The 25,062-nt window shown below is 41.1% G+C and overlaps 1 protein-coding gene across 2 annotated transcripts in view; it reads right to left on the reverse strand.

Annotated features, from left to right (window-relative positions):
- The window catches only part of LOC122564386 (doublecortin domain-containing protein 2-like), a 218,204-nt gene extending 194,576 nt beyond the window's left edge, over positions 1-23,628 (reverse strand). For both annotated transcript variants that reach the window (XM_043719167.1, XM_043719166.1), the window contains exons 1-2: positions 23,191-23,628; positions 13,947-13,998 (exon numbers count right to left, since the gene is read on the reverse strand). In XM_043719167.1, coding sequence (XP_043575102.1) covers positions 13,947-13,998; positions 23,191-23,477 — 339 coding nt within the window. In that variant the 5' untranslated portion in view covers positions 23,478-23,628. The remainder of the gene's footprint in view (positions 1-13,946; positions 13,999-23,190) is intronic.
- Between the last annotated feature and the right edge of the window lie 1,434 nt (positions 23,629-25,062).

Genomic DNA, 25,062 nt, shown 5'->3' on the forward strand with positions numbered 1-25,062 from the left:
ATCCAAATCATTTATGTAAATGACAAAAAGTAGTGGACCCAGAACTGATCCTTGTGGCACTCCACTGGTCACAGGCCTCCAGTGTGAAAAACAACCCTCCTCCACTACCCTCTGTCTTCTACCTTTGAGTCAGTTCTATATCCAAATGGCTGGTTCTCACTGTATTCCATGAGATTTAACCTTGCAAATCAGTCTCCCATGGGGAACCTTGTCAAATGCCTTACTGAAGTCCATATAGAGCACATCTCCTGCTCTGCCTTCATCAATCTTCTTTGTTACTTCTTCAAAAAACTCAATCAAGTTTGTGAAACATGATTTCCCAAGCACAAAGCTATGTTGACTTTCCCTAATCAGTCCTTGCCTTTCCAAATACAGGTACATCCTGTCCCTCAGGATTCCCTCCAACAACTTGCCCACCACTGAGGTCAGGCTCACCGGTCTATAGTTCCCTGGCTTGTCTTTACCGCCCTTCTTAAGCAGTGGCACCACATTTGCCAAACTCCAGTCTTCCGGCACCTCACCTGTGACTATCGATGATACAAGAGGCCCAGCAATCACTTCTCTAGCTTCCCACAGAGTTCTCGAGTACACCTGATCGGGTCCTGGGGATTTATCCATCTTTAACCGTTTCAAGACATCCAGCACTTCCTCCTCTGTAATCTGTCAAAAGGGGCTTATTGTCAGATTAATTGGCTATTTTAAAAGAAGGTATTAAATGATTAGCTGTCACTTGACATGAATACCGAATAGATATTTTATTTTTATAACTGAGTGACCATCTCAGGGATTCAAATATGTTTCAATGGCTCTAGTGATAGTTTGCTCTTCCACCCCACCCACCCCCATCACCCCCCATCCAGTTTGACTGGTTGAGCTTTTTAGTCAGAGCACTATCAGATTGTGAGAATTTTTGTTTTTAAATCATACCTATTTCAAACATTTTCAGTTGTTACTATTTCACTCCTTAGGCCTCTGTAAAGTGAATATTGGGTGAGTGGTCATGGAAAATATACTAGGAGAAAGTCAGGACTACAGATGTTGGAGATCAGAGTCAAGAGTGTAGTGATGGAAAAGCACAGCAGGTGAGGTGCCCTTCCTGATGAAGGGCTTAATCTGACCTGCTGCCTGACCTGCTGTGCTTTTCCAGCACCAAATTCTCAACATGAAAAATACATTGCAAATATGAGAGGGCGTGGCGTCTTAACCCAAGTGCCTCAGCACCTGCATTCCTCTAAATGCTGCCTTAAGAGCCAGTGAACCCATCCACATCCCCACAGGCAAAGTACGGCGAGTATAGTAGAGGGGAAAATGACCCAATTCATTCTTCCTGTTGCCATCATAAAATTTGTATTTTGAACCTGTCTGTCTGTTGTTTAATCATCAAATACCAGATTTATTCACAGAATTTCTTTTTCACTAACAAGAGGAAATGTATGATTGGCTGCTTAAAAATGCAAGTTTCAGGCAAAGTTATACTTTTTTTTTCAAAAACACATGGTTATTAAATGGAGGTATCATTTCAAAATAGTGCCTTGAAATACTTTAGTTATTCTCCATGAAGCATTTCATTACCTGCATTTATTCCCTGCGTTGCAAAACATACTGGAAAACCAGGCAACAAGCAAACTCCTGCAGTAAAAATCCATTAGTATGCACAGCAGCCCAAGCCTTTTGTTATGTCACTCTGGTTTAATCGTTAATCATTCAATTCTAATTACCACCCAGATTTCAAATGCGCACTTGTATGAATGCAGAGTCTTTAAGTTAAGGAAAGTCTTTTTTGCATAAAAAGCAACTGTAAACAAAATGGACAAATGGAGGGCACAATTTGAAGAGACATTGAAAACCTTAGAACTAAGTTGGCTAAAATCCTAGTAAAGAAATGGGTCAGCAGAGAATGGATGGTGTACACAGAATTTAAGATACAGAAGTTGGGAACAGATTAGTTGCAGACAATTGTATAGCAAGAGGTTCAGGAAAAGGTTTAGGAAGATTTTTTTTGTTAAAATGCCATGTACTCCGTCCTATTGAGGCTAGGTCAACTGAGAAAAATTAAAGCAGAGATCTCAAAGATTTGTAAGGCAATGATGATAAGTGTGATGGAACCAAACGGATACATGATGTTTAAGATATAGATCAACCACAATCTAATTCAATGATAGAATGGTCAGTAAGGAGCTAAATGGGCCATTCTTGTTTGGTGTGATTCCAATAACAGAGAGGAACTTGCCTTTGGATTTAGGAAGCTTTAACAGCAGAAGCTTGAAAGAGAAATTAATCTGAAAGTTGGGGTGTCAAAGTAATTTCAAATTATGGATTTTTAATATTTTGTCAAGGCAATCCAAAGAAATACAATAGAAATATATACATGGTGTTAGTTTAAAGTTAGAGCAGGAAGAAAAACAATCAATCAATCAGTCTGAATTTAAAAACTGTAAGCAATTTCTTACAAGTATTTATAACCATTATCAGACTCAGAGTGAGGAATTACAGAGAAGTATGTAGGTCCAATAAAGACTATGTATTTATTATGCTATGGTGAGCTTTGGCCTGGGTATTTATTTTCAGGCTATTCACTGAAAAAACCAGTAAGTATAATTATATTGAATTGGCAGTTTAGGTGTCAACATATAACATATAGCATGCAATCTGCAGACAAAGTCATTTATGTTTGTCATTTGCTAATTAGTACACAAGATTAAGGATGTTATATTGTAGACTAATCAGGTGTAGTACACTTGGATAAAAAGTAAACTTTTTTCATCTCTACAAGTGCACTTCATACTACATCCATGACCAAATTAGGATTCTTCCCATGTTGAGAACTCTAAATCATTATGGAAGTATCAAAACTCAGGGAGGGGTGAGGGGTGGCCTTAGAGTTTTATAAAATCAATAGGGCATGGATAGGTTGAATAGCCAAGGTCTTTTTCCTAGGTGGGTTGGGGGGGGGGTTAAAACTAGAGGCCATAGGTTTAATGCGAGAGTGGAAGATTTAAATGACCTGAGTGGTAACTTTTTCATGCAGAGGGTAGAGCTTGTATGAAACAAGCTGTCAGATGTGGTGGTGGAGGCAGTCTCAATTACGGCATTTAAAAGGCATTTGGATGGGTACATGAATAGAAAGGATTTAGAGCGATATGGGCCAAATGCTGGCAAATGGGATTATGTCAGTCTGGGGTGTCTCATCGACACAGACAAGTTGGACCGAACGATCTGTTTCCATGCTGTATGACTCTATGACTCATTTAGGTAATAAAAGAGATGGCTTTAGTACACCAAACAGAGCTGCATTTTTTACCCAGATCCTAGGCGTAGAAAGAAGTGTTTAACCTTTGTATCTCCCAGTCACTAATCACATTTTTATCTCCACATTGTTTCAGTATGTCTACCTTTTTTTAAAATTAGTCGATTGTGGCAGAAAGTAATTACAAGATGCTAATAATTCTCAGGGTAGCCAGACTAGTAACTTAGATGTTAACTATTTTGCATCCTAGAAGGACATTCTGTGGCACGAAGTAAAATATTTTAAATGTTGCTAAAGGTGCTGTGAGGATTTTAGGATGACATCAGCACAAACAATGAGCATGAAGTTTTATTTTACAAAGGAATTCCTCCTTGAGAGTTTCAATTCAAAGGCATTACATACAAACTTAATATCTCCTGGTTATTGTTATTCAAAGATTGTTTCGAAGTAATTTCATGCCAATCTTTTCCTTTCAATATCAATGCTGAATCATTGATGTCACAAGCTTCGATTTAATAAGCTCAAGGTAAATTGTCTTGCTGCCTACTAAACCCTCTCAATTACTGGCTTCCTCACGCGAGCAACATGATTTCCCAAACTATTTCTTCTGTCTCATCTAAACATTTAACAGTACATTATCTGAGATTTCTGTTCAAGATCAAATTTGAATCAAGTGTCCATGGATTTGACTACAAGTCTGAGTGTTCCTTTCAAGTGCAACTCCTGACGAAGCCTGCTCCTCCTGTTCTTATGTTCTTACTGTTTGACAGCATCTGACAGACTGGTTGTTCAGGACCTTGACATTTCAGCATGCAGCAGCTGACTGCTGTGAAAAGGGGACATGGGATGCTTTCCTCTCATTTCTACACCATGAAAGAACTACTAGAAATGGTGTATGCCTCTGCATTTCTGATACAGACCTGAGCAGAATCTCCTGTCAGTAATGCAGAGCTCCCTTCTTTCAAAGGGAGGCTGGGCTGGGGAGTGGCAATCTTCACAAGACTGCCACTCCTCGGAACATCCAGCCCAAGGCTTTTTAATGTGGTTCAAAAATTTAAGCAGTGTAATAAAGTTCCCTCACCACCATTGCCATCCAGCTTGTGTTTTCATTTAAAATTGACAATGTCTAGGAAAATACATTTTGAACCCAAAACATTTTGGTTGTCACATTTCTGTGAGCGGGACACATGGTTATAACATGTTTATGTTTATTAGAAGATTCAGCAGATATTTCAATGAAAAGGCATATTCCTATAGACAGATGGTATCTGATTTTGCAAGAGTAAAGAAAGGGTAAGTTTTTGTTTTTTTTAAACATCTCTGGAGTGTCGAAGGCTGAGAGGTGACCTTATAGAGGTTTATACAATCATGAGGGGCATGGATAGGATAAATAGACAAAGTCTTTTCCTGAGAGTGGGACAGTCCAAAACTAGAGGGCATAGTTTTAGGAGAAGTTATAAAGGGACCTAAGTGGCAACTTTTTCACATAGAGGGTGGTGCGCGTATGGAATGAGCTGCCAAAGTGGTGGAGGCTGGTACAATACCGCATTTAAATGGCATCTGGATCAGTATGTGAATCGGAAGGGTTTAGAGGGAATTGGGCCAAGTGCTGGCAAATGGGACTAGATTGTGTTAGGATATCTGGTCAGCATGGACAAGGTGGACCAAAGGGTCTGTTTCCATGTTGTATATCTCTCCATTTGTATGATGCAGGGACATGTAAATGAATAATGAGCCAATAATGAATTCCAGTTAGGAGTGTACCTACCAAGTAGAAATGTTCCAATAAAAGTAGGAATGATGGTGAACTGTAGATCAAACACAATTGTGCAAGACAGGTTTTGAAAATACTTTCAACCCATCGAGTTCTCACAAAGATGAGCAGTTACAATTGGAAATAAAGAAGGTTTGGATTGGAAATAAAGTTTAAATTGGAAAGAGCTCAACATTGTAAAATATAGGGAAATATTTAAATTTACTTGCAACACATGATAAAACTTTGGGTGTATTCCCTTCATAAGGATTACACACCAGAAGTATCACTCCATCCATCATCCCGGTCTGTGCTTGTTGACCTACATTAGCTGCTGGTCACAATGTCTCAATTTTAAAATTCTCCACCTGGTTTACAAGTCTTTCCACAGTCTTGCCCCTCCTGATCTCCACAACTTTTTCTGCACTATCCTCCGAAATATCTGCACTCCTAAGTCTGTTCTCTTTTTTACAATAATACATTGACACAATGTAGGCTTTACTGTCAAGGCCAATTTTTATTGCCCAACGCTATGGTGGTGGTCAGCTGCCTCGAGATGCAGTCTACATGATGTAGATACACCCACAATGCATTAGGGGAGGAAGTTCCAAGATTTTGACCCAGTGACAGTGAAGGATCAGCAGTATAGTTCTAGTGTCAGGATGGTATGTGTTTGGAGCAGAACTTGCAGGTAGTGATGATGTTCTCATGCATCTACTGCCCTTGTCCTTCTAGGTAGTAAAGGGGTTAAGTTTAGAACACACGGTGGCACAATTCTGTATGAAAGACAGTCATCATTCCTGTTAGCATGAGACTCCATGCTAAATCTGTAAAAACTGCATTTTCCAATGTTCTTTTTTTTGTAAAATAAATGTACAAATCCCACAAATTTGCCCAAGGAGTTTCCAACTCACCATCAACCTGTTTACTTCAATATAAAGTGCTAAGCCACCTTCTCAAGTTGCGATTAGATGCAGATTCTGCAGTGGTTTTTTAAAAAAAGATTGATTCAAAGTAGTTTTGACTACTTGAGATCTTCACCTAACACAAAGCAAACCTCCATGTAGATTAGGAGGTGTGTGACATGATTCTGTGTAAAATAGATGATCTACAGAAAGCTGAATCTGGGTATCAGGTCTGTAGACACGCAAGGTTGATTATAGGATCCCTTCCTCTGTAATAATTACACCATGGTTATGAATGTTGAACTGCCTTTTGAGTAATCTTCTCCACAGCCATGTTTTAGAGCAACAAAACAGAACCATTTATTGAAGCTTTCTTCTTTTCCTCAGGTAAACAGAGAACCTCAAACAGCAGTTTTAAACTCTGCACCTTATAGGCTTTACTCACATTTCATAAATAAATCTGCCTCTTATAATAGAAAATTCCTGTTAGCTGAGGGTTTGGGACCTAGCCAGCAATTCTCTGCTATCGCATATCAAGATTCCAGATATTGTTTTTGGTGAAACAGTCTGGTGTCTATTTTTAAGTAGTGATTTAGTACTGGTATATTATTTCATGTTTACTGTGACTAGCAGTGATATATAGTTATATTGAATGCTCTGCAGTATTTGATATTTATTGTGAGAAGCATTTTCCAGTCTATTATGGAGCATTGCAGAAACAGGAACAATAACAGAGGACAGTAGTATAAGAATCTGTACTGATCTGAAGGAGCAGCCTGTCCTCTAGAGACAGTGCACAATTCAATTTCAGTGAGCAATGGCTTTAAACGGTTTGAAAGGATGGCTGGTATACAACACTAAGCAACTAACTCCTTCTTTATATGCAAGTGATTGTCTTATCTACAGCAACACAGCAGACGATTCACAACATTCAAATCGGCATGGGACTTATAATGCACTACTCCACTTGCACCGGCTCTTACAATGGCTCATGGATATGGAACCCCTACAGCACGGAAAGAGACCATTTCGCCCGTCAAGTCTGCACTGACCCTTCGAAGAGCATCCCACCAATAGCCAGCCTCCCACCCTAAAACTATAACCCGACTTTTTCGATGGCCAATCCATCTAACCAGCACATCTTTGGACTGTGGCATGAAACCAGAACATGGTGAGAAACCGGAGCACCTGGAGGAAACCCATGCCTACCTGGGGAGAACATGCAAATTCCACAGACAGTCACCCAATGCTGGAAGCAAACCTGGTGTTGTGACCCAGCAGTGCTAACCATACACCACTGTGCCATCTAAGTCAAAACCAATGTTTTGACATGAATCCACAGTCTTTTTCAAATCTCTCCATGACCTTGCTGTGGTTCTGTTCGCCGAGCTGGAAGTTTTTGTTGCAAACATTTCATCCCCTATCTAGGTGACATCCTCAGTGCTTGGGAGCCTCCTGTGAAGCGCTTCTGTGGTGTTCCCTCCGGCATTTATAGTGGCCTGTCCCTGCCGCTTCCGGTTGTCAGTTTCAGCTGACAGGGGACGAAACGTTTGCAACAAAAACTTCCAGCTCGGCGAACAGAACCACAGCAACGAGCACCCGAGCTACAAATCTTCTCACAAACTTTGATCTCCATGACCTTGTCCTTCCTGTTCCAAACTCTGAGCTATTGGTGCTCCTTCTACGCTGGGCTCTTTTATATTGCCATTATAATGGTTTCCCAGTAGTAGCTGGCCATCAATTAACTAGGCTCTTAGCTCTTGAAATCCCTCCCTATATTATTTCATCCCACCTTTCTCTTTTGAGATCTTCATTAAAATTCACTTGTTTGACCAGGTTTCTAGCCAATACCTCCTGTATGGCTCAGTGTAATGCTTTGATACATTTGCCCAGATTTTCAGGTCTCCAGATTGTTGGATTAACCATTTGAAATGATAGTAAATGAACCCTTAACACTGTTGCAAACACATCAAATTTCATGAATCAACACCTTCCAAACCCACAATCACCACCATGTAGAAGGATAAGAGCAGCAAATGAAGGAGAATACCACCGCCTGCAAGTTCTCTTCCAAGACTCTCACGATCCTGATTTGGAAATATATTGCTGCTCCTTCAGTGTCACTGAATAAAAATTCTGGAATGCCTTCCCTAAATCCTCTCAATCATTCTTAATGTTTCGGTTGGATCAACACTTAATCATGCCAATGTCCTAAACTAGATATCATTCTGATGAATTTGAGCTATACCATCTTCATGGCCCTTCATGAGATGGGTCTGAATACCTAAAGTATAGTTTCTCCCAGTACCCAAAACTGAAAATTGCATTATGCATGTTTACTGAATTATTTTGCATTCCCATAGTTCTAAGCCTCTTGCGATTAAGAGAATATTCAAATTTGTTTTTTCTTGGATTTAAACGTAACAGGTAAGGCAGATGAACTCAGGGCGTGGTTAGGAACATGGGACTGGGATATCATTGCAATTACAGAAACATTGCTCAAGGAGAGACAGGACTGGCAGCTTAATGTTCCAGGGCATAGATGCTATATATAGGAAGGATTGAAAAGGGAGGGGGGTGAATTTGGCAAGACAGAAGGGGATAACATTAAATTGTACTTAGAGAGGATACTCCTGGGAATACTTCTGGTTACCTGTAAGAATAATAATAGAATGGTTATGGTAGGGGATTTTAACCTACCAAACACACACTGGGACTGTTATCGTGTCAAGGGCTTGGATGGACAGAAATTTGTTAAGTGTGTACAAGAAAATTCTGACTCAGTATGTGGATGTACCTACTAGAGAAGGTACAAAATTTGACCTACTCTTGGAAAATAAGGCAGGGCAGGTGACTGAGGTGTCAGTGGGGGAAGCACTTTGGGGCCAGTGACCATAATCCTGTTAGTTTTAAAATAGTGATAGAAAAGGATGGACCCAATCTAAAAGTTAAAATGCTAAATTGGAGGAAGGCTAATCTCAATGGTATTAGGCAAGAACTTTCAAAGGTTGAATGGGGGCGGATGTCCACAGGTACAGGGACAGCTGGAAAATAGGAAGCCTTCAAAAATGAGATAATGAGAGTCCAGAGACAGCATGTTTCTGATAGGGTGAAGGGCAAAACCAATACATGTAGGGAATGCTGGGTGACTAGAGAAATTGAGGTTTTGGTCAAGAATAAGAAGGAAACAAATGTCGGGTAGAGACAGCAGGAATTGAGTGACTTCCATGAAGAGGATAAAAGCAGTAGGAGAATACTTAAGAGGGAAATCAGGAAGGCAAAAATGGGATAGGATATAGCTTTGGCAAATTGGGTTAAGGAGAATCTAAAGGGATTCCACCAATACATTCGGGGAAAAAAGGGTAACTAGGGAGAGAATAGGGCGCCCTAAAGATCAGCAAGGCCCACTACGTGTGGAGATGCAAGAGATAGGGGAGATATTAAAAAAGTATTTTGCATCAGTGTTTACTATGGCGAAGGATATGGAAGACAGAGAAAGTGGGGAAATAAACAGCAACATCTAGAAAAATGTCCATATCATAGAGGTGGTGGTGCTGGAGTCTTAAAATGCATAAAGGTGTATGATTCCCCAGGATGTAATCAGGTATACCACAGTACTCTGTGGGAAGCTAGGGAAGTGATGGCTAGGCCCCTTACAGAGATATTTGTATTATTGGAAGCCACAGGTGAGGTGCCAGAAGACTGGAGGTTAGTTAATGTGGTGCCAGTAATTAAGAAAGGTGGTAAAGAAAAGCCAGGGAAATATAGTCCAGTGAGCCTGTCATGGGTGGTGGGCAAATTGTTAGAAGGAATTCTGAGAGACAGGATTTACATGTCTTTAGAAAGGCAAGGACTGATTAGGAATGGTAAACATGGTTTTGTGCATGGGAAATCATGTCTCATGAATTTGAATGAGCTTTTTAAAGTAGTAACAAAGAGGATTGATGAGGGCAAGATGGTGGATGTGATCTATATGGACTTCAATAAGGTGTTTGACAAGGTTCCTCGTGGTAGATTGGTTCGCAAGGTTAGGCCACATGGAATACAGGAGAACTAGCTATTTGGATACAGAAACTGGCTCGAAGGTAGAAGACAGAGGGTGGTGGTGGAAGATTGTTCAGACTGGCGGCCTGTGACCAGTGGTGTGCCACGAAGATCGGTGTTGGGTCCACTGCTTTTTGTTATTTATATAAATGATTTGGAAGTGAACATAGGGGGTATGGTTAGTAAGTTCGCAGGTTACACCAAAATTGGAGGTGTAGTAGCCAGCAAAGGTTACCTCAGGGTACAACAGGATCTTGATCAGATGGACCAATGGGTCAAGAGTAGCAGATGGAGTTTGCTATTCTTGTTATCTCACACAAAGAGACTTTGGAATGCAGGTTCATGCCCCCTTGAAAGCGATGTCACAGGTCCATCGGATAGTGAAGAAGGCATTTGGTGTGCTTGCTTTTATTGATCAGCACATTGAGTAGAGGAGTTGGAACATCATGTAGCTACTGTACAGGATATTGGTTAGGCCACGTTGGAATTATGTGCAATCCTGGTCTCCCTGCTATCAGAAGGATGTTGTGAAACTTGAAAGGGTTCAGACAAGATTTACAAGGTTGGAGAGTTTGAGCTATACGGAGAGGCTGAATGGACTGGGGCTGTTTTCCTTGGAGTGTCGGAGGCTGAGGGGTGACCTTATAGAGGTTTATAAAATCATGAGGGGCATGGATAGGTTAAATAGACAAGGTCTATTCCCCAGGATGGGGGAGTCCAAAACTAGAGGGCATAGTTTTACGATGAGAGGGGAAAGATAAAAAATGGGACATAAGGGGCAACTTTTTCACGCAGAGGGTCGTGCATGTACAAAATGAGCTGCTAGAGGAAGACTAGTACAATTATAACATATAAAAGGCATCTGGATGGGTATATGAATAGGACGGGTTCAGAGGGATAGGGACCAAATGCTGGCAAATGGGACCAGATGTTACCGTGCTGCATATCCATGACTCTAATTGGATAACTTTCCTCGATTGAATTCGCTGCCAGTTTTGCACACCTAAGATGAATTAGTTTTTTCTGAATTTATTCAATGTTAAATAAAACTCAATGTTTCTTAAGGTTACATCTTTTGCCAGGGGAGATAAAATTAGACTACATTGTAAATAGGCTTTTGTGTCAAGTAGATAAACTTTATCATGTTCTTATTAAGTTCCAGATCTCAAAAAGTCATTACTTCATGTATTCACTTGTCTTTTTCCTTAGTTGCTGACAAATTGCTGTCAATTTTTTTGCTTTTGCCTAAACGTTTCTCGTGTTTATTTTGCATAAATAACTCCAGGTAATTACAGTCATTCCACAGGATTTTACAGCAGCTTTTGCTAGAGTCCCAATTTGCTGTCACACTCTTTGTCAAACCTCCAGCCTATGACCTACAGTGTATAGACACTACAACACACACCCTGCAGTTTTATAATTGCTATTCAATAGAATGATTTGAAGATGCCGGTGTTGGACTGGGGTGTACAAAGTTAAAAATCACACTACACCAGGTTATAATCCAACAGGTTTATTTCGAAGCACACTAGCTTTCGGAGCGCCGCTCCTTCATCAGGTGATAGTGGAGGACACAATCCTAATGCACAGAATTTATAGCAAAAATTTACGGTGTGATGTAACTGAAATTATACATTGAAAAATACGTTGATTGTCTGTTGAGTCTTTCATCTGTTCAAATACCATGATAGTTTCACTTCTTTCATGTGTAAATCTCAAAACCTTTTTTTTAAAAATTGCATTCTCAGCTTAGCTGTAACAATGGCTGATAGCTAGACAATATGTTGAAGGTGTTAGCCCCCTGTGTTCTCTGTCTATGCCATGATGTTTAGTTTGATTCTAATTTAAAAAGTGAGATAACAGAGTTTTACAGGAATTCATGCAGTTTTTGAGCAAAGTACAATGTAACTCTGAAAGTACAAATTCACCCCACAAAATATCTATGTGTGCATGTAGGTCTTTGTCTGTCCGTCTGTCTGGGTTTGGGATTGTGAGTGTGAGAGAGAGTGTATGTGTGTGTGTGTAGTGAGTGTAAAGTGTCTTAAATCTGTGAGGGGGTGCATGTGTGAGTGTGGGAGTGTGTGCGTGTCTGGGGTGGGGGGGGTTGTGAGTGTTTGTGAGAGAGAATGTATATGTGTGTGCATGAGCGTAGAGTGGTCTAAGTCTCTGAGAGGATGCCTGTGTGAGTGTGGGAGTGTGTGTGTCTGTAATGGTGTTCTGACGTGCCACAGCAAGGAACCGTAATGACTTCCTCAGGGGATAGGCACACGCAGTAACCGACAGGGTACCCTTCGTTGTTCAGTATTTCCCAGGAGCTGAAAAACTACGCCATGTTCTTCATGACCTGCAACACATTATCAATGAGAATGAGCACCTCACCAAGACCTTCCCCACACCTCCACTACTTGCCTTTAAACAACCGCCAAACCTCAAACAGATCATTGTTCATAGCAAGCTGCCGGCTCTCAGGACAACTCCATACAACCCTGTCACGGTAGGCGCTGCAAGATGTGTCAGAGTGTGGACATATTAACCACCATTACATGTGGGGACACCTCTCACCTTGTACATGGCAGGTACTCATGTGACTCTGCCAATGTTGTCTATCTTATACGTTGCAGGTAAGGATGCCCTGAGGCATGGTACATTGGAGAAACCGAGCAAAGGCTACGACAACGGATGAATGAGCACCGCACAACAATCAACAGACAGGAATGTTCCCTCCCAGTTGGGGAACACTTCAGTGGTCCTGGACATTCAACCTCGGATCTTCGGGTGACCATCCTCCAAGGCGGACTCCAGGACAGGCAGCAGCAAAAAGAGCCCGAGCAGAGACCGATAGCTGAGAGTTTGGTACCCATAGGGAGGGCCTCAACCAGGACCTTGGGTTCATGTCACATTACAGGTGACCACCATTGCACTATACACAGACACAGATACTCCTACACACACACACAAAAACACAGACATGCACACAGTCACTCACACACACCCTTACAGACACACACACTCCAAAACTCACACAGGCATCCTCTCAGGGACTTAGATCACTCTACACTCATGCACACACATATACACTCTCTCTCACAGACACTCAACCCCCACCCCAGACACACACACACTCCCACACTTACACATGCACCCCCTCACAGACTTAAAACACTCTACACACACACAGACAAAGACCCACATGCACATATGTTTTGTGGGGTGAATTTGTACTTGCAGAGTACTCCCACAGAGTACTTGAATTCATGTAAAACTCTGTTATCTCACTTTTTAGATTAGAATCAAACTAAACATCGTGGCATAGACAGAGAACAAAAAAGGTTTTGTGATTTACACATGAAAGAAGTGAAACTACCATGTTAAAAATCACACAACACCAGGTTATAGTCCAACAGATTTAATTGGAAGCAAATCATGAAGCTATCATGGTATTCGAACAGATGAAAGACTCAACAGACAATCAAGGTATTTTTCAATGTATAATTTCAGTTACATCACACTGTAAATTTTTGCTATAAATTCTGTGTGTTAGGATTGTGTCCTCCACTACCACCTGATGAAGGAGCGTCGCTCCGAAAGCTAGTGTGCTTCCAATTAAACTTGTTGGACTATAACCTGATGTTGTGAGATTTTTAACTTTATTCAATAGCAGTTTACAACCACACCACAGGTTGCAGACATTGTCATCTGTAGCAAGATAGACTGATTTCCCTGAAACAACAGTTCATTAGCTTTTGTAATGTAGATAATTGTTTTGATCCCAATTCTTTGTAAATGATCTGCAGGAGTCATTAAATAATGATAAAAGAGAGAGATTTACAAAGAACAAAAACGTTTTATTCACAGAAATTAACCACATGCTTTACAGCAAATATTGACTTTTAAAAAAAAATTGAATTCAACAATATGTATTTAACACTAAGTTTAAAATTAACAGTGACAAGTGAAATGCATCAAAAGTAAACTGCAATATATTTTTAGGACATACCTGGACATCCTTTGGTAACGGCTTTTTTTTCTTTATTCCTATCTGAATATAGCTGAAGAGAAAATATGTAATTACTTGACTATCTTCAGTTCCTTGACCAAAATTAATTTTAAAATTCAAAAAACAGCCTCGTGGTAATCTTTGTAAACATTTGTTTCAAGTTTGTAATTCTTGCAACTCTAGACCATAAGATGACTGAAAAGAAATCAAGAAAGCAGAAAAAAGTAAAAAGCCAAAGAGTGAAAAAGAGCCTTAATGAACCTTTGCATTTATAATTATACCTTTACCATAGACAGATATTTCATAGAGACAGAGGCAATATCTTAAAAATGGATTCCTAGCCAAAGGAGGAGGCGTTTAGGACAGGTGGACATAATGCTTGGTCAGTGGTCTCCTTTTAAGGAGAGCCTTAGGAGAATTCCAAAGTCTGGGATTAAGGAGGAAGAAGGCACAGTCAACAATAGTGAGGTTAAGGGAGCAGAAATAATTAGAGAAAGAGAAATCTGGGAGTTGCTAAACAGACATGATAAAAACAGATTTGAACACAAAGAATGGAATTTTAACTCGAAGAAGGATGGAGTGAGTGGTGCGGGAGGTGATGGCAAACAGCAGAGGCCACTAAACAATCTTGAACAGAACGAGGGGGACGTCAAGAGGATCCTTGCATTGGTTCTCAAAGCAATTAGCAGTTTGAAAGTGCAATTGTAAATGACTTGGCAGCAGATGTGGAAATAAATAAGGATGAAAAGAAAATGAAAAATATATGTGTGGTCAGAAATAGAGGACATTGTCAGAAATGATCAGATCTCAAATCAAGACAACTGTTATAAATTGGCCATGTATGGCAACGTTAAGGGGAAACTTGTGAATATGTCAATCCTGTACAGGCCTATATATTCAATCCTGCTTTGAAACATGTGGGAAGACTTTGCACAGACAGAGTCAGAGATGTACAGCACAGAAACAGACCCTTCGGTCCAACCCGCCCATGCCAACCAGTCATCCCAGCCTAATCTAGTCCCACCTGCCAGCACCTGGCCCATATCCCTCCAAACCCTTCCTATTCATATACCCATCAAATGCCTCTTAAATGTTGCAATTGTACCAGCCTCCAGCACTTCCTCTGGCAGCTCATTCCATACATGTTCCACCCTCTGCGTGGAAACAGTTACCCCTTAGGTCTCTTTTATATCTTTCCTCTCTCAGCCTAAACCTATGCCCTCTAGTTCTGGACTCACCCACCCCAGGGAAAAGACCTTGTCTATTTATCCTATTCATGCCTCTCATGATTTTATAAACCTCTATAAGGTCACCCCTCATCCTCCAACGCTCCAGGGAAAACAGCACCAGCCTGTTCAGCCTCTCCCTATAGCTCAAATTCTCCAACCCTGGCAAGATCCATGTAAATCTTTCCTGAATCCTTTCAAATTTCCCAACATTGAGGTTTTCATTTTGTAGAAAGCCAAAAAACACACATTGATGCCTCTTGATTTTTATTGAGGAATGATCATAATGTGTGATTATTCTTTGCCATGAAATTAGGTCAAATACAGAGTTAACCACACTGCCAACAATACTACATTTTCTTAATGTAACATGAACAAGTAGAATGAAGAATTTTCATATTTTAACAATGTTCTACCATGTAGAAAAATTAAAATGTAGATCAGTAACCAATAACGATAAACATCAGAGTAGTTTCATCTTAGGAATTCAAAGTTAATTTTGTCCTGAGTAAACCAAAGTCAACAGAACAGCAAAGTGGAAGCTTAGTATTTGAATAATTACCATATCAGATAACAATTCAAATTATGGGATCCAAGATGGTGGTGACCTAGGGGGGTTCGCATTGCTGGGGTCCGCGTCACAACATTAGCAGGACAGAGCTAGAACCCGTCCCATCCACTTTACTGCGAGCAACAAGAAACAGTAAAAGAGCTACAGAACCTGAAATGTTTGCTCACTTTTGTTTTTGCTACAGGAGAATGCAGAAGAAAGGAGGGAGTTTGCCCAGTGCCAGGGCTGGGGCTCAATTCAACAAGGTGGAGGGCTTGCTTACACACCTGGCCTTGCTTGAGGAACTCACCAAATCTTGCAAGGTGCTGGGGAAGCAGAATGAAGAAAAAAAATTGAGGAAAAGCTGCCCCTGGTCTCTGTTACACTGCAAACACATGAACAGCAGCTGGAAGACCTGGGGAAAAGGACTGATGAGCTCAAACGTCAGGTCACAGCAGTGAAGCAGAGGCTGCTTCATCGAAGAGTCGGATTGATGCCCTGGAAACACAGGTCCCTGGTTTGCTGGATCTGGTGAATGACCTTGAGAACAGGAGCAGAAGAAACATTCTTTGTGTTGTTGGCATGCCAGAGGGGGTAGAAGGTGAGTGGCCAGTGGAATTCTTTGAGAATTGGTTCCCGGAATTCCTTAGTTTGGAGGCTGAAAAGGGAAGGATAAAGACTGACAGAGCCCACCGGGTTGCAGCATGGAGGCCAGAATGGACCAGCACCTTCGCTCAGTCCTGATATGGTTCCATCATTAAAAAGACAAAGAGAGTCATGGAAGCTTCTAGAGCTGTAGGGAAGGATCCACAGTTGTGGATGTGCGAGGTTTCCAGGGTCGTATTTTCCAAGACCTTTCAGTGGCAGTGATCCGGAAAAGGAGGTCCTATGATGGCATCAAGAAGGGATTGAGAGAGCTTGGGATCCAGTACTCAAGTGTACTGAAGCTCAGTGATTCACAGTTCGAGTTCTTCCTCTCTGGAGTCTAAATGATGCTATAGAAGATTATGGCAAAAGATGTGTTCAAGTGGTGTACCTGGAACATTAAAGGGGAGTCACACGCCAGTCAAGAGGAAGAAGGTACTTTCCAGTCTTAAAAAGGGAGAGAGTGGATATTGCCTTATTACCAGAAACACATCTAGATGATGCAGAGCATCTGAAACCCAAAGACCGAGTTTATTTCTCATCCTTCAACACTAGGGGTAGGGGAGTGGCCATTCTTGTTGGGAAGAATCTCCCATTTAAGTTGTTAGAATGTATTAAAGACACACACAGGAGATTGGTAATCCTTAAAGCTTTGATAAATGGGGAAGAATACAGGATCTTAAATGTTTATTGTCCCCGGCCTACCCCCTCAAGTTCTTGATAGAAGCACTTTCTAAATTGGTTAACCTCCCATCTCATCATATTATCAGAGAGGGGATTTTAATTGTCTAATAGATCCTACGGTAGACAGATTGCTCAAAGACCCCCTAATATCTTCTTCACGATCTAAGCAATTAAGGGATTTACATGTTGAACTAGGATTGGTAGATGTTTGGAGGCACCTTCACCCTACCAGCAGAGATTTTACATTTTTCTCGAATCCGCACAAATGTCATACCAGGATTGATTTCTTTTGGACTTTCGCAGTGCATTTGGGCTCGGTGGTGTCATGTACAATTGGCAATATCACTATGTGTGATCAGGCTCCACTGTATCTAATGGTCAAGAGTAACAATACTATGGTACTATGATCCCTCCATCCTTAAGGATAGCAAGTTTACTGAATTCTTTTCTACTGAATTCAGAGGATTTTTTAAGACATTAATTCAGGCTTGTCCATTAATCCAGTCATTCTCTGGGAAGCTGCTAAAGCTAAAGGGAGTTAGTTATTTCCTATTCAGCCAGTTAGAAACGTCAAAAGGGGTGATCAATAATGCTTGCTTGAAACGCGTCTGAAGGCAGCTGAAAAGACAAACTTTCATTGGTCCTCGTTGGCTAAACTGTGGAGGATCACAGCACTTCAGTGCACACTGAACTCCATGCTCACATAGACAGCTAAGAGGGAGCTTACATTTCCAAACAAAGGTTCTTTGAGCATGGGGATAAGCCGGGCAAGTACTTAGCATATCTTGCCCGGAAAAGAAATGCTCCCCAAGCCATTACCTCAATTAGGGAAGATACTGGAAATGTAATCCATTATTCTAAAAGGATTAACACAGCATTTCAGAAATCTTACTCCGAATTATACCTGTCTGAAAATTGTGAGGATGGGTAGGCTGGGATGGAGTCTTTTTTTAAGAATTTGGATCTCCTAGGTGTGACCCCTGAGCAAGGGTGTCTCCTTAATGCCCCATTGTCAGTTCAAGAGATGCAGGAGGCTGTGAGGCAGCTTCAGAATGGAAAGGTTCCTGATGGACTTCCCAGTGTGTTTTGTAAGGAATTTACAAGTATACTGTCAGGACCGATGCTTAGTATGTTTAATGACTCACAGAGTCGGGGCCTCCTCCCGCCATCTTTGAGAGGCAAAGATCCTCACTGTAGGGAATCTAATCTAATCTAATCTAATCTCTTTTACCCTTAAAAGAGGGAATGCCCTGGAGGACTGTGCTTCCTATAGGCCCATCTCACCCCTGAATGCAGATTTCAAAATTCCAAGACCCTTACACTAAGATTAGAAACTATGCTGCCTTCCATGATGAAGGAGGATCTAACGGGTTTGTTTTTTGATTTCTTCCACAGTGAAAGACACAAGGTGAACAAATCTTTATTCAGTTTACACCACCAGGAAGAAAGGAAACACCAAGTGGCCAGTGACAAGCAGTACCCTTCACATCAAAGGGCAATGCTGTATGATCAAACAGTGAAGAGGAGGGCAGGGATCAAATCAAAATAGAGTTGGAGGGGGAAATAATGCACTCCACTCCCTGCGGCACCCATTTCTCTCTGAACAACTCCAGGGTGTTGGTGGACACCGCGTGCTCCTTCTCCAGAGTCACCCGGGCCCTAACGTAACCACAGAAGAGGGGCAGGCAGTCGGCCCTAATGACCTCCTCCACGGCCCGCTGCCTCAAACGGGTTTTATAAAAGGTTGTAGATCATCAAATAATGTCAGGAGGTTACTTAATATAATTCAAGTATGTCAACAACGATCAGTACAGGGATTAGTGATCTCTCTAGATGCAGAGAAGGCATTTGACCAGGTCGAGTGGCCATATCTTTTTTATACTTTAAAGCAGTTTGGCTTGGGCTAGGTCTTTATCAGATGGGTAACGGTTTTGTATAGTGACCCTCTTGCCGTGGTTCTCACTCATGGTGTGCGATCAAGCAATTTCAATATTCTTAGAGGCAGTCGACAGGACTGTCCTCTATCACCATTGCTTTTCACATTGGTGATTGAACCGTTGGCAGAGGCAATACATTACGATCCCAATAATTCTGCTCCAGAAGTGGGGACGAAGTCACAAAAGATTGCATTTTATGCAGATGACATTCTTGTCTTTTTATCAAACCCAACAGTTTTGGTGCTACATTTGATACAATACATTAATTCGTTTGGTGGCTTTTCGGGTTACAAGATCAATGTTGCGAAATCAGAGGCCATGCCCATGGGTCGTCTCCTGAAAATGCCTGGTCCAGAGGACGAATCTCTATTTCCCTTTAAATGGTTACAGAAGGGCTTTCCCTACTTAGGTATACTCATTACTCTAGCCTTTAAAAAGGCTATTTAAAACCAATTTTGACCACTTATTCGACAGAATCAAACAAGACCTTCGAAGATGGGAGGCACATCCAATCTCTTGACTAGATCAGATAGCCCTCGTTAAAATGAACATTCTCCCCCGCCTGCTATATCCTAAGTGAATGTTTCCTCTGCTTTCTACTAAGCAAATATTTAGAAGGCTGAATGGCTGGTTCAGTTCCTTTATCTGGTATCACAAGCAAACCCTTATTAAACTAACTAAACTGCAGTTACCCCACAGACTGGGAGGTGTGGACCTCCCAGATCTCAAAAACTATCAATTAAGCTCATTTTTATTATAGTGACCCTCACTCACTATGGTTAGACATTGAAGCATCTGAAGCAAGATGCCCCCTTATGAGCTTGCTGTTCTTGGACAAAATGAGAACAGTTAAGGAATATTGCCATAGCCCAATAGTTATTAATACTGTTAAAGCATTGAGGGCAATGCATCAGAGTAAGGGCAATATTGCCAAAACATCATTTTTTTTTACACCCATAATTGGTATGCCGGATTTTCAGCAAGGGATGATGGATTCGGGTTTAAACTATGGGCAGCTAGGAGTAGTTCTTGCCTGGGTGACTTACTCCAGGGGGATATATTGATGTCTTTTGACCAGTTGGCTTGGAAATACAAGCTGCCCAGTAGGCACCTCTTCTATTTTTTTCAAATTAGAAATTTCAGTCAAAAAAAACACACACTTCTAACTGATTCTTATAGATCTGAGATGGAGAAGAGGGAGCTGAGAGCACACTTTCTGTCAGCAATCTCTATCACCTATTGGGAAAGGGTCCCTCAGACAAGCGTGTAAGGTGTGGGAGAGGGAGTTAAATGTTGAGATCTCTTCTGAAGTATGGGAGGATATCTGGGAAAATGCAACAAGGATCTCAATTTGCAACAGGACACATGCCTTGCAATTGAAAATTCTGCAAAGGGTCTTAGCTCCAGACTGCCTTTCAAAATTTAATGTGAGAGTGTCCTATATGCAAAGTGAGTATAGGTACGCTCACTCATTGTCTCTGCTCCTGCCATAAACTAGAGGCATACTGGAGCACTGTGGTGGCAAAAGAGAGAGGGTCTTGGGGTCAGAGGCAGAGTTGAACCCAGTATCTCCTCTTCTTGGCCTTGTTAATCCACTTCCATTAGACGCACACACAAAAGAAAAGTGTTTCAGTATCCTCACTTTTTGTACAATAAAGAACATTCTGTTAGTGTGGGTTTCTGAACCCCCCCCAGGCTTGTCGGGCTGGCATAAGCTAGTCATGGAACACATGCCTCTGGACTTTCTTACAGATAGGGTGCACCATAAAACTGAGAATTTTTATAAGACATTGGTGGCCCTTTTTCAACTACTTGGGTACAGATTTATCTGCCATACTAATAAGGACCTTTATATAGCCACAGAGATTCTGTTTAAGGAGTCTGATATCCAGAGGAGAGGAACTACAAACACATGAATATGTATAAATTTATGGTCTCAATGGTTGAGGGCTATTGCTTTGTTTCATTGAGCTGTATTATTATTACTATTACTAGCATGATTTATTCATTAGTTATTAGTTATTGTTATTATTTATGTAATTAGCTGGGTTTTTTTGTATTGTTTTGAATTTTGTATTTGTTGTAATATCCAAAAAATTCTTTTTTTTTCAATTAAAAATATATTTTTAAAAAACAACTCAAATTATATGAGAAGGGCTAGGTCTCACACTGTACAGGAGGAAAGCTATAAAAGAACCTCTGGATGCGACTCGCAGGATGGCAGGGATTGTCAAGAGAAGTGGAACACTTTGAGGCATTGGAAAAGAAGTTTAGACACCAGAGCAGTAGGGGAGAGGCTAACATTGGTTTGTTAGACTGTATCACCAAGCTGAGAGATTCAAATAACAGCAAATGTATGGCAAAAGAAACAGGAAGTGTTGGTAAAACACAGCAAGTGTGGGAGCATCTGTGGACAGTGAAATCACTTAACGTTTGGAGTCCTGCAGTACTCTTAAGAACTAAAGGATTGGAACTGATAAGCTGAGTTTCAAAGCTGTGAAGTTAAACATTCTATCAAAATAAAACAAGGAATAGACAGGGTCTTTCCTATGAGTAGAAGGGCTTTCCAGAGGGAAATGTTAAAAGGGAATGATTGTTGTTCAACTTACCAAAAGCAAGAGGGCAGGGGTGGGCAGGGTAGAACAGAAGTTAAAGTGATTAGTCTTCAAAAAGTGCGCTGGGCAGGAAGGTCAGTGAGGTTTTTTTTCTCTTGTTCCCTGTTACTTTGATCCTTCCAAATGCTTTGCCATACTGCAGGTACTACTCTGCAGCTCGACTACAGTTTTACCTTACTTGCCAGCCAAAGAAAGCATGCATGCATATCTTAGTATCCTAATATAAACCAATTTGCACACAATGGTATCCAAGTGCAACTTAATGGAAGGAGTGATGCAGTCAGTGCATTAAGGTTACATTAATGTTAATTTACATTAAGGTTAAACATTAATTCTATAAAATTTCAAAGACAAAAATGCTTCTCACCTGTTGCACCATATTTGAGACAGAAAGATTACAAATGCACCTACAATTGGTTCACATCCAAATTACACTACACAGCTTACATTGATACAAAACTGAAACCAACTTACATCAACGCTACACAACCAATCAATAAAGAACTGGTTCTGAGCCTTAAATGTTTCTGAAGAAAAAATTATTTTAGGACGTTTCATTTGAAATATTTCCAGGAAAAAAAATATCAAAATTAATTAATTTTGAAATACAAAGGACAGACAATAATTATATTTATCATCATTCCATTAACAGTCGATTTCGCTAGATTTTTTGTGGGGAAAAATATACCGAAACATAAAACTTTTCATTCATTTTACAATTAAGAAAATATAAACTTTTCTTGGCAGTGAGGTTGATTAAATATCATAGCAATGAATAACTTATTCATAATATACGTTAATAGATGCTGTAGCATTCCGTGGAGTGAGAACATTGATTTTGATATACCCACGTATATTATCTTCACATCTGTCAAGCGGGAAAAGGATGCATGTTACGAACTCAGAACAAGTGTAACTTTGTAACAATGGTGTCTTCATTAAATATTAAATAAATATGAATGTACACATGGTACTCGTGGGAAAAATATAGAAAGTTCTTTATAACAATATACTTTCTGAATATTCAAAATTCATTTTGCACTGAAACAATGTAAACAACACAGCAAAAGTTTAACGTTTTAAGCTGGTCAGGTTATTTGAATCCAGTAATTCTGAGACAGAGTAGACTGCTTTTAAAAGTTAGTTAATATTTGTAACTGGGTTTTCCCTATTTGTATGATTAAATAACATTTAACATTTTCGGCATTTCTAATAGATGCCAGCTACAGTGCAGGCAGTGACCGGACGAATGAAGTTCATCACTTTATGTTTATGTTTTTGATGTGATTTTACACTTTAACAAAAATAAACTTTATCGGGTCTTTTTCTGCGTGCACCTGGAGTTCTGTAAATCACTGTGTATTTCTGAAAATTTGCCAAATAAACTCATGCTTGCACGCAAAACAGGTTGTTAAAAATTATTTTCAAAATTGTGCGGTCACCGAAGACTGTACGATAATTACATGGATGGATGGATGTATAACTATTTAAACATTTATGTTTCACCTATATTGTTAATTTGCAGTCATATTTAACTGGCTGTATATAATTTGCATTAATAATAAGATATTATTGATGCTCACTCACTCGAGTTTTTTAAACCTCTCCTGGCCTCCTGCTACGTATTGCTTGCCGGTATCCAATTCCTCCAGCTGGTACACACGGTGACCCTGCTGCGGGGTATAAATGTTGCGGACGGCCCCGAATGGTGCCTCCAAACCGTTGGTCACCTCCTTCAAGAAGGCTTCAAAGGTCGAGATCTGGCGTTCGTTGATCACGAACTTTCGACCGGCGTAAAAGGGGTCCCCGTTGCGGTAAACCCGCACGCACTTCACCGCTGGCTGCGCCAGGAAAGTCGGCTTGGTCGTTGCCATGACACCGGAGAAATTAAATAAAACGAATTGTTTACATTTAAATAAAGTAAACTTTTACATTTGGAATTGAGTATCCCGCCTCCAAATTCCTCGGGTTGCCTTGAGTCAACACACCGTTGGATGGCAACTGTAGCCACTGCAGGTAGCAGCTTTAAACTGTAACATGCTGCCGTATCCCGGGAAACTGTGTATGCGTTCCATGGTTTCTAAGGCAACTGTCAGATGGGCGGGGCACGAACCAGGCGCACGTGTGTTTGAGAATTGGCTCCGCCCCTCACCCGAGACCACGCCCTTTCACTGTGGGGTCGCGCCCACACCCTAGGCCCCGCCTCCGCGTATATCTCACCCCTTTCGGCCACGCCCCCAGCCTTGTGACTCAGATGACAGCTGCTGAGTTCCATTGTGTGTGAGGGCACTTGTGGGTGCAGTGGTAATGTCCCCATTTCTGGAACTCCCCCTCCCACCCCGTCAAGGACATGCAGGTGCTGGGCCTCCTCCATTGCCAAACCCCAATCACCCGACACTTGGAGGAGGAACATCTCATCTTCCGCCTTGAGACCCTCCAACCACACAAGATTAATGTGGACTTCACCCGTTTCCTCATTTCCTGTCCCCCCACCTTATCCCAGATACAACATTCTAACCCGGCACCACCGTCATGATTTGTCCTCCCTGTTCATCTTCCTTCCCACCTATCCATTCCACCCTCCTCTCTGACCTATCACCATTACCCCCACCTTCATCTACCTATCACACTCTCAGCTACCTCCTCACCAGACCCTCCCCCTCCCATTTATCTCTCTATCACTGTGGTTCACAAGCCTCATTCCTGATGAAGGGCTTATGCCCAAAACATTGATTCTCCTGCTCATCGGATACTGCCTGACCTACTGTGCTTCCCCAGCACCACACAGCACTACCCTATTCTTGACCTCACTTTCGATGCCGATCTCCAGTATCTGCAGTCCTTACTTTCTCCTGGTTCAAGTCCCACCTGCTCCAAGGATGTATTAATAACATCTCTGAACAGGTTGATTAGGAAAATGTTTACTTGTATCTTGCATCCTGAAACCATCTGCCTTACGTATCTCAAATAGGAATCAGTACTGTGTTAGCCTGCTAAGGTCCACATGGTGCAGTGCCACGAACATTTTAGAGTTCCTCTGCTCATCATTTAAACTATCATCAGCAATCTTGCTATTCCTAGGATTGGTTCTACTCAAGGGCATGTGGTCCTGCATTGGACCTCCATGTGACTAGATAGACTGATTCTTAGTCATAGATCTTCATGCACAAGACCAAAGGCAGGATGTCCCACCAAGTACAGATCGTTCTGTTATAATGTTTCTTAATGTGAATTCACTATCACGCGATTTCTATAATGCAAACTTTTAAAGCATGTATTGGTTATAACATGGTTCTAGCTCCATTAGATTAAACAGTACTGCTATGGTGTGATTTTCGTATAACACGAGATTGCATGAGAATGGAACTACCATGTTATAGCAGAACTGAGTGTCATGGAATCCTGAGAACAGGATTTGCTTCCTGTTCTTTTTGTCTCTGCTACCACTCTGCTTCATTG

Source organism: Chiloscyllium plagiosum, chromosome 29, assembly GCF_004010195.1.
Source record: "Chiloscyllium plagiosum isolate BGI_BamShark_2017 chromosome 29, ASM401019v2, whole genome shotgun sequence".
Taxonomy (NCBI): Eukaryota; Metazoa; Chordata; class Chondrichthyes; order Orectolobiformes; family Hemiscylliidae; genus Chiloscyllium; species Chiloscyllium plagiosum.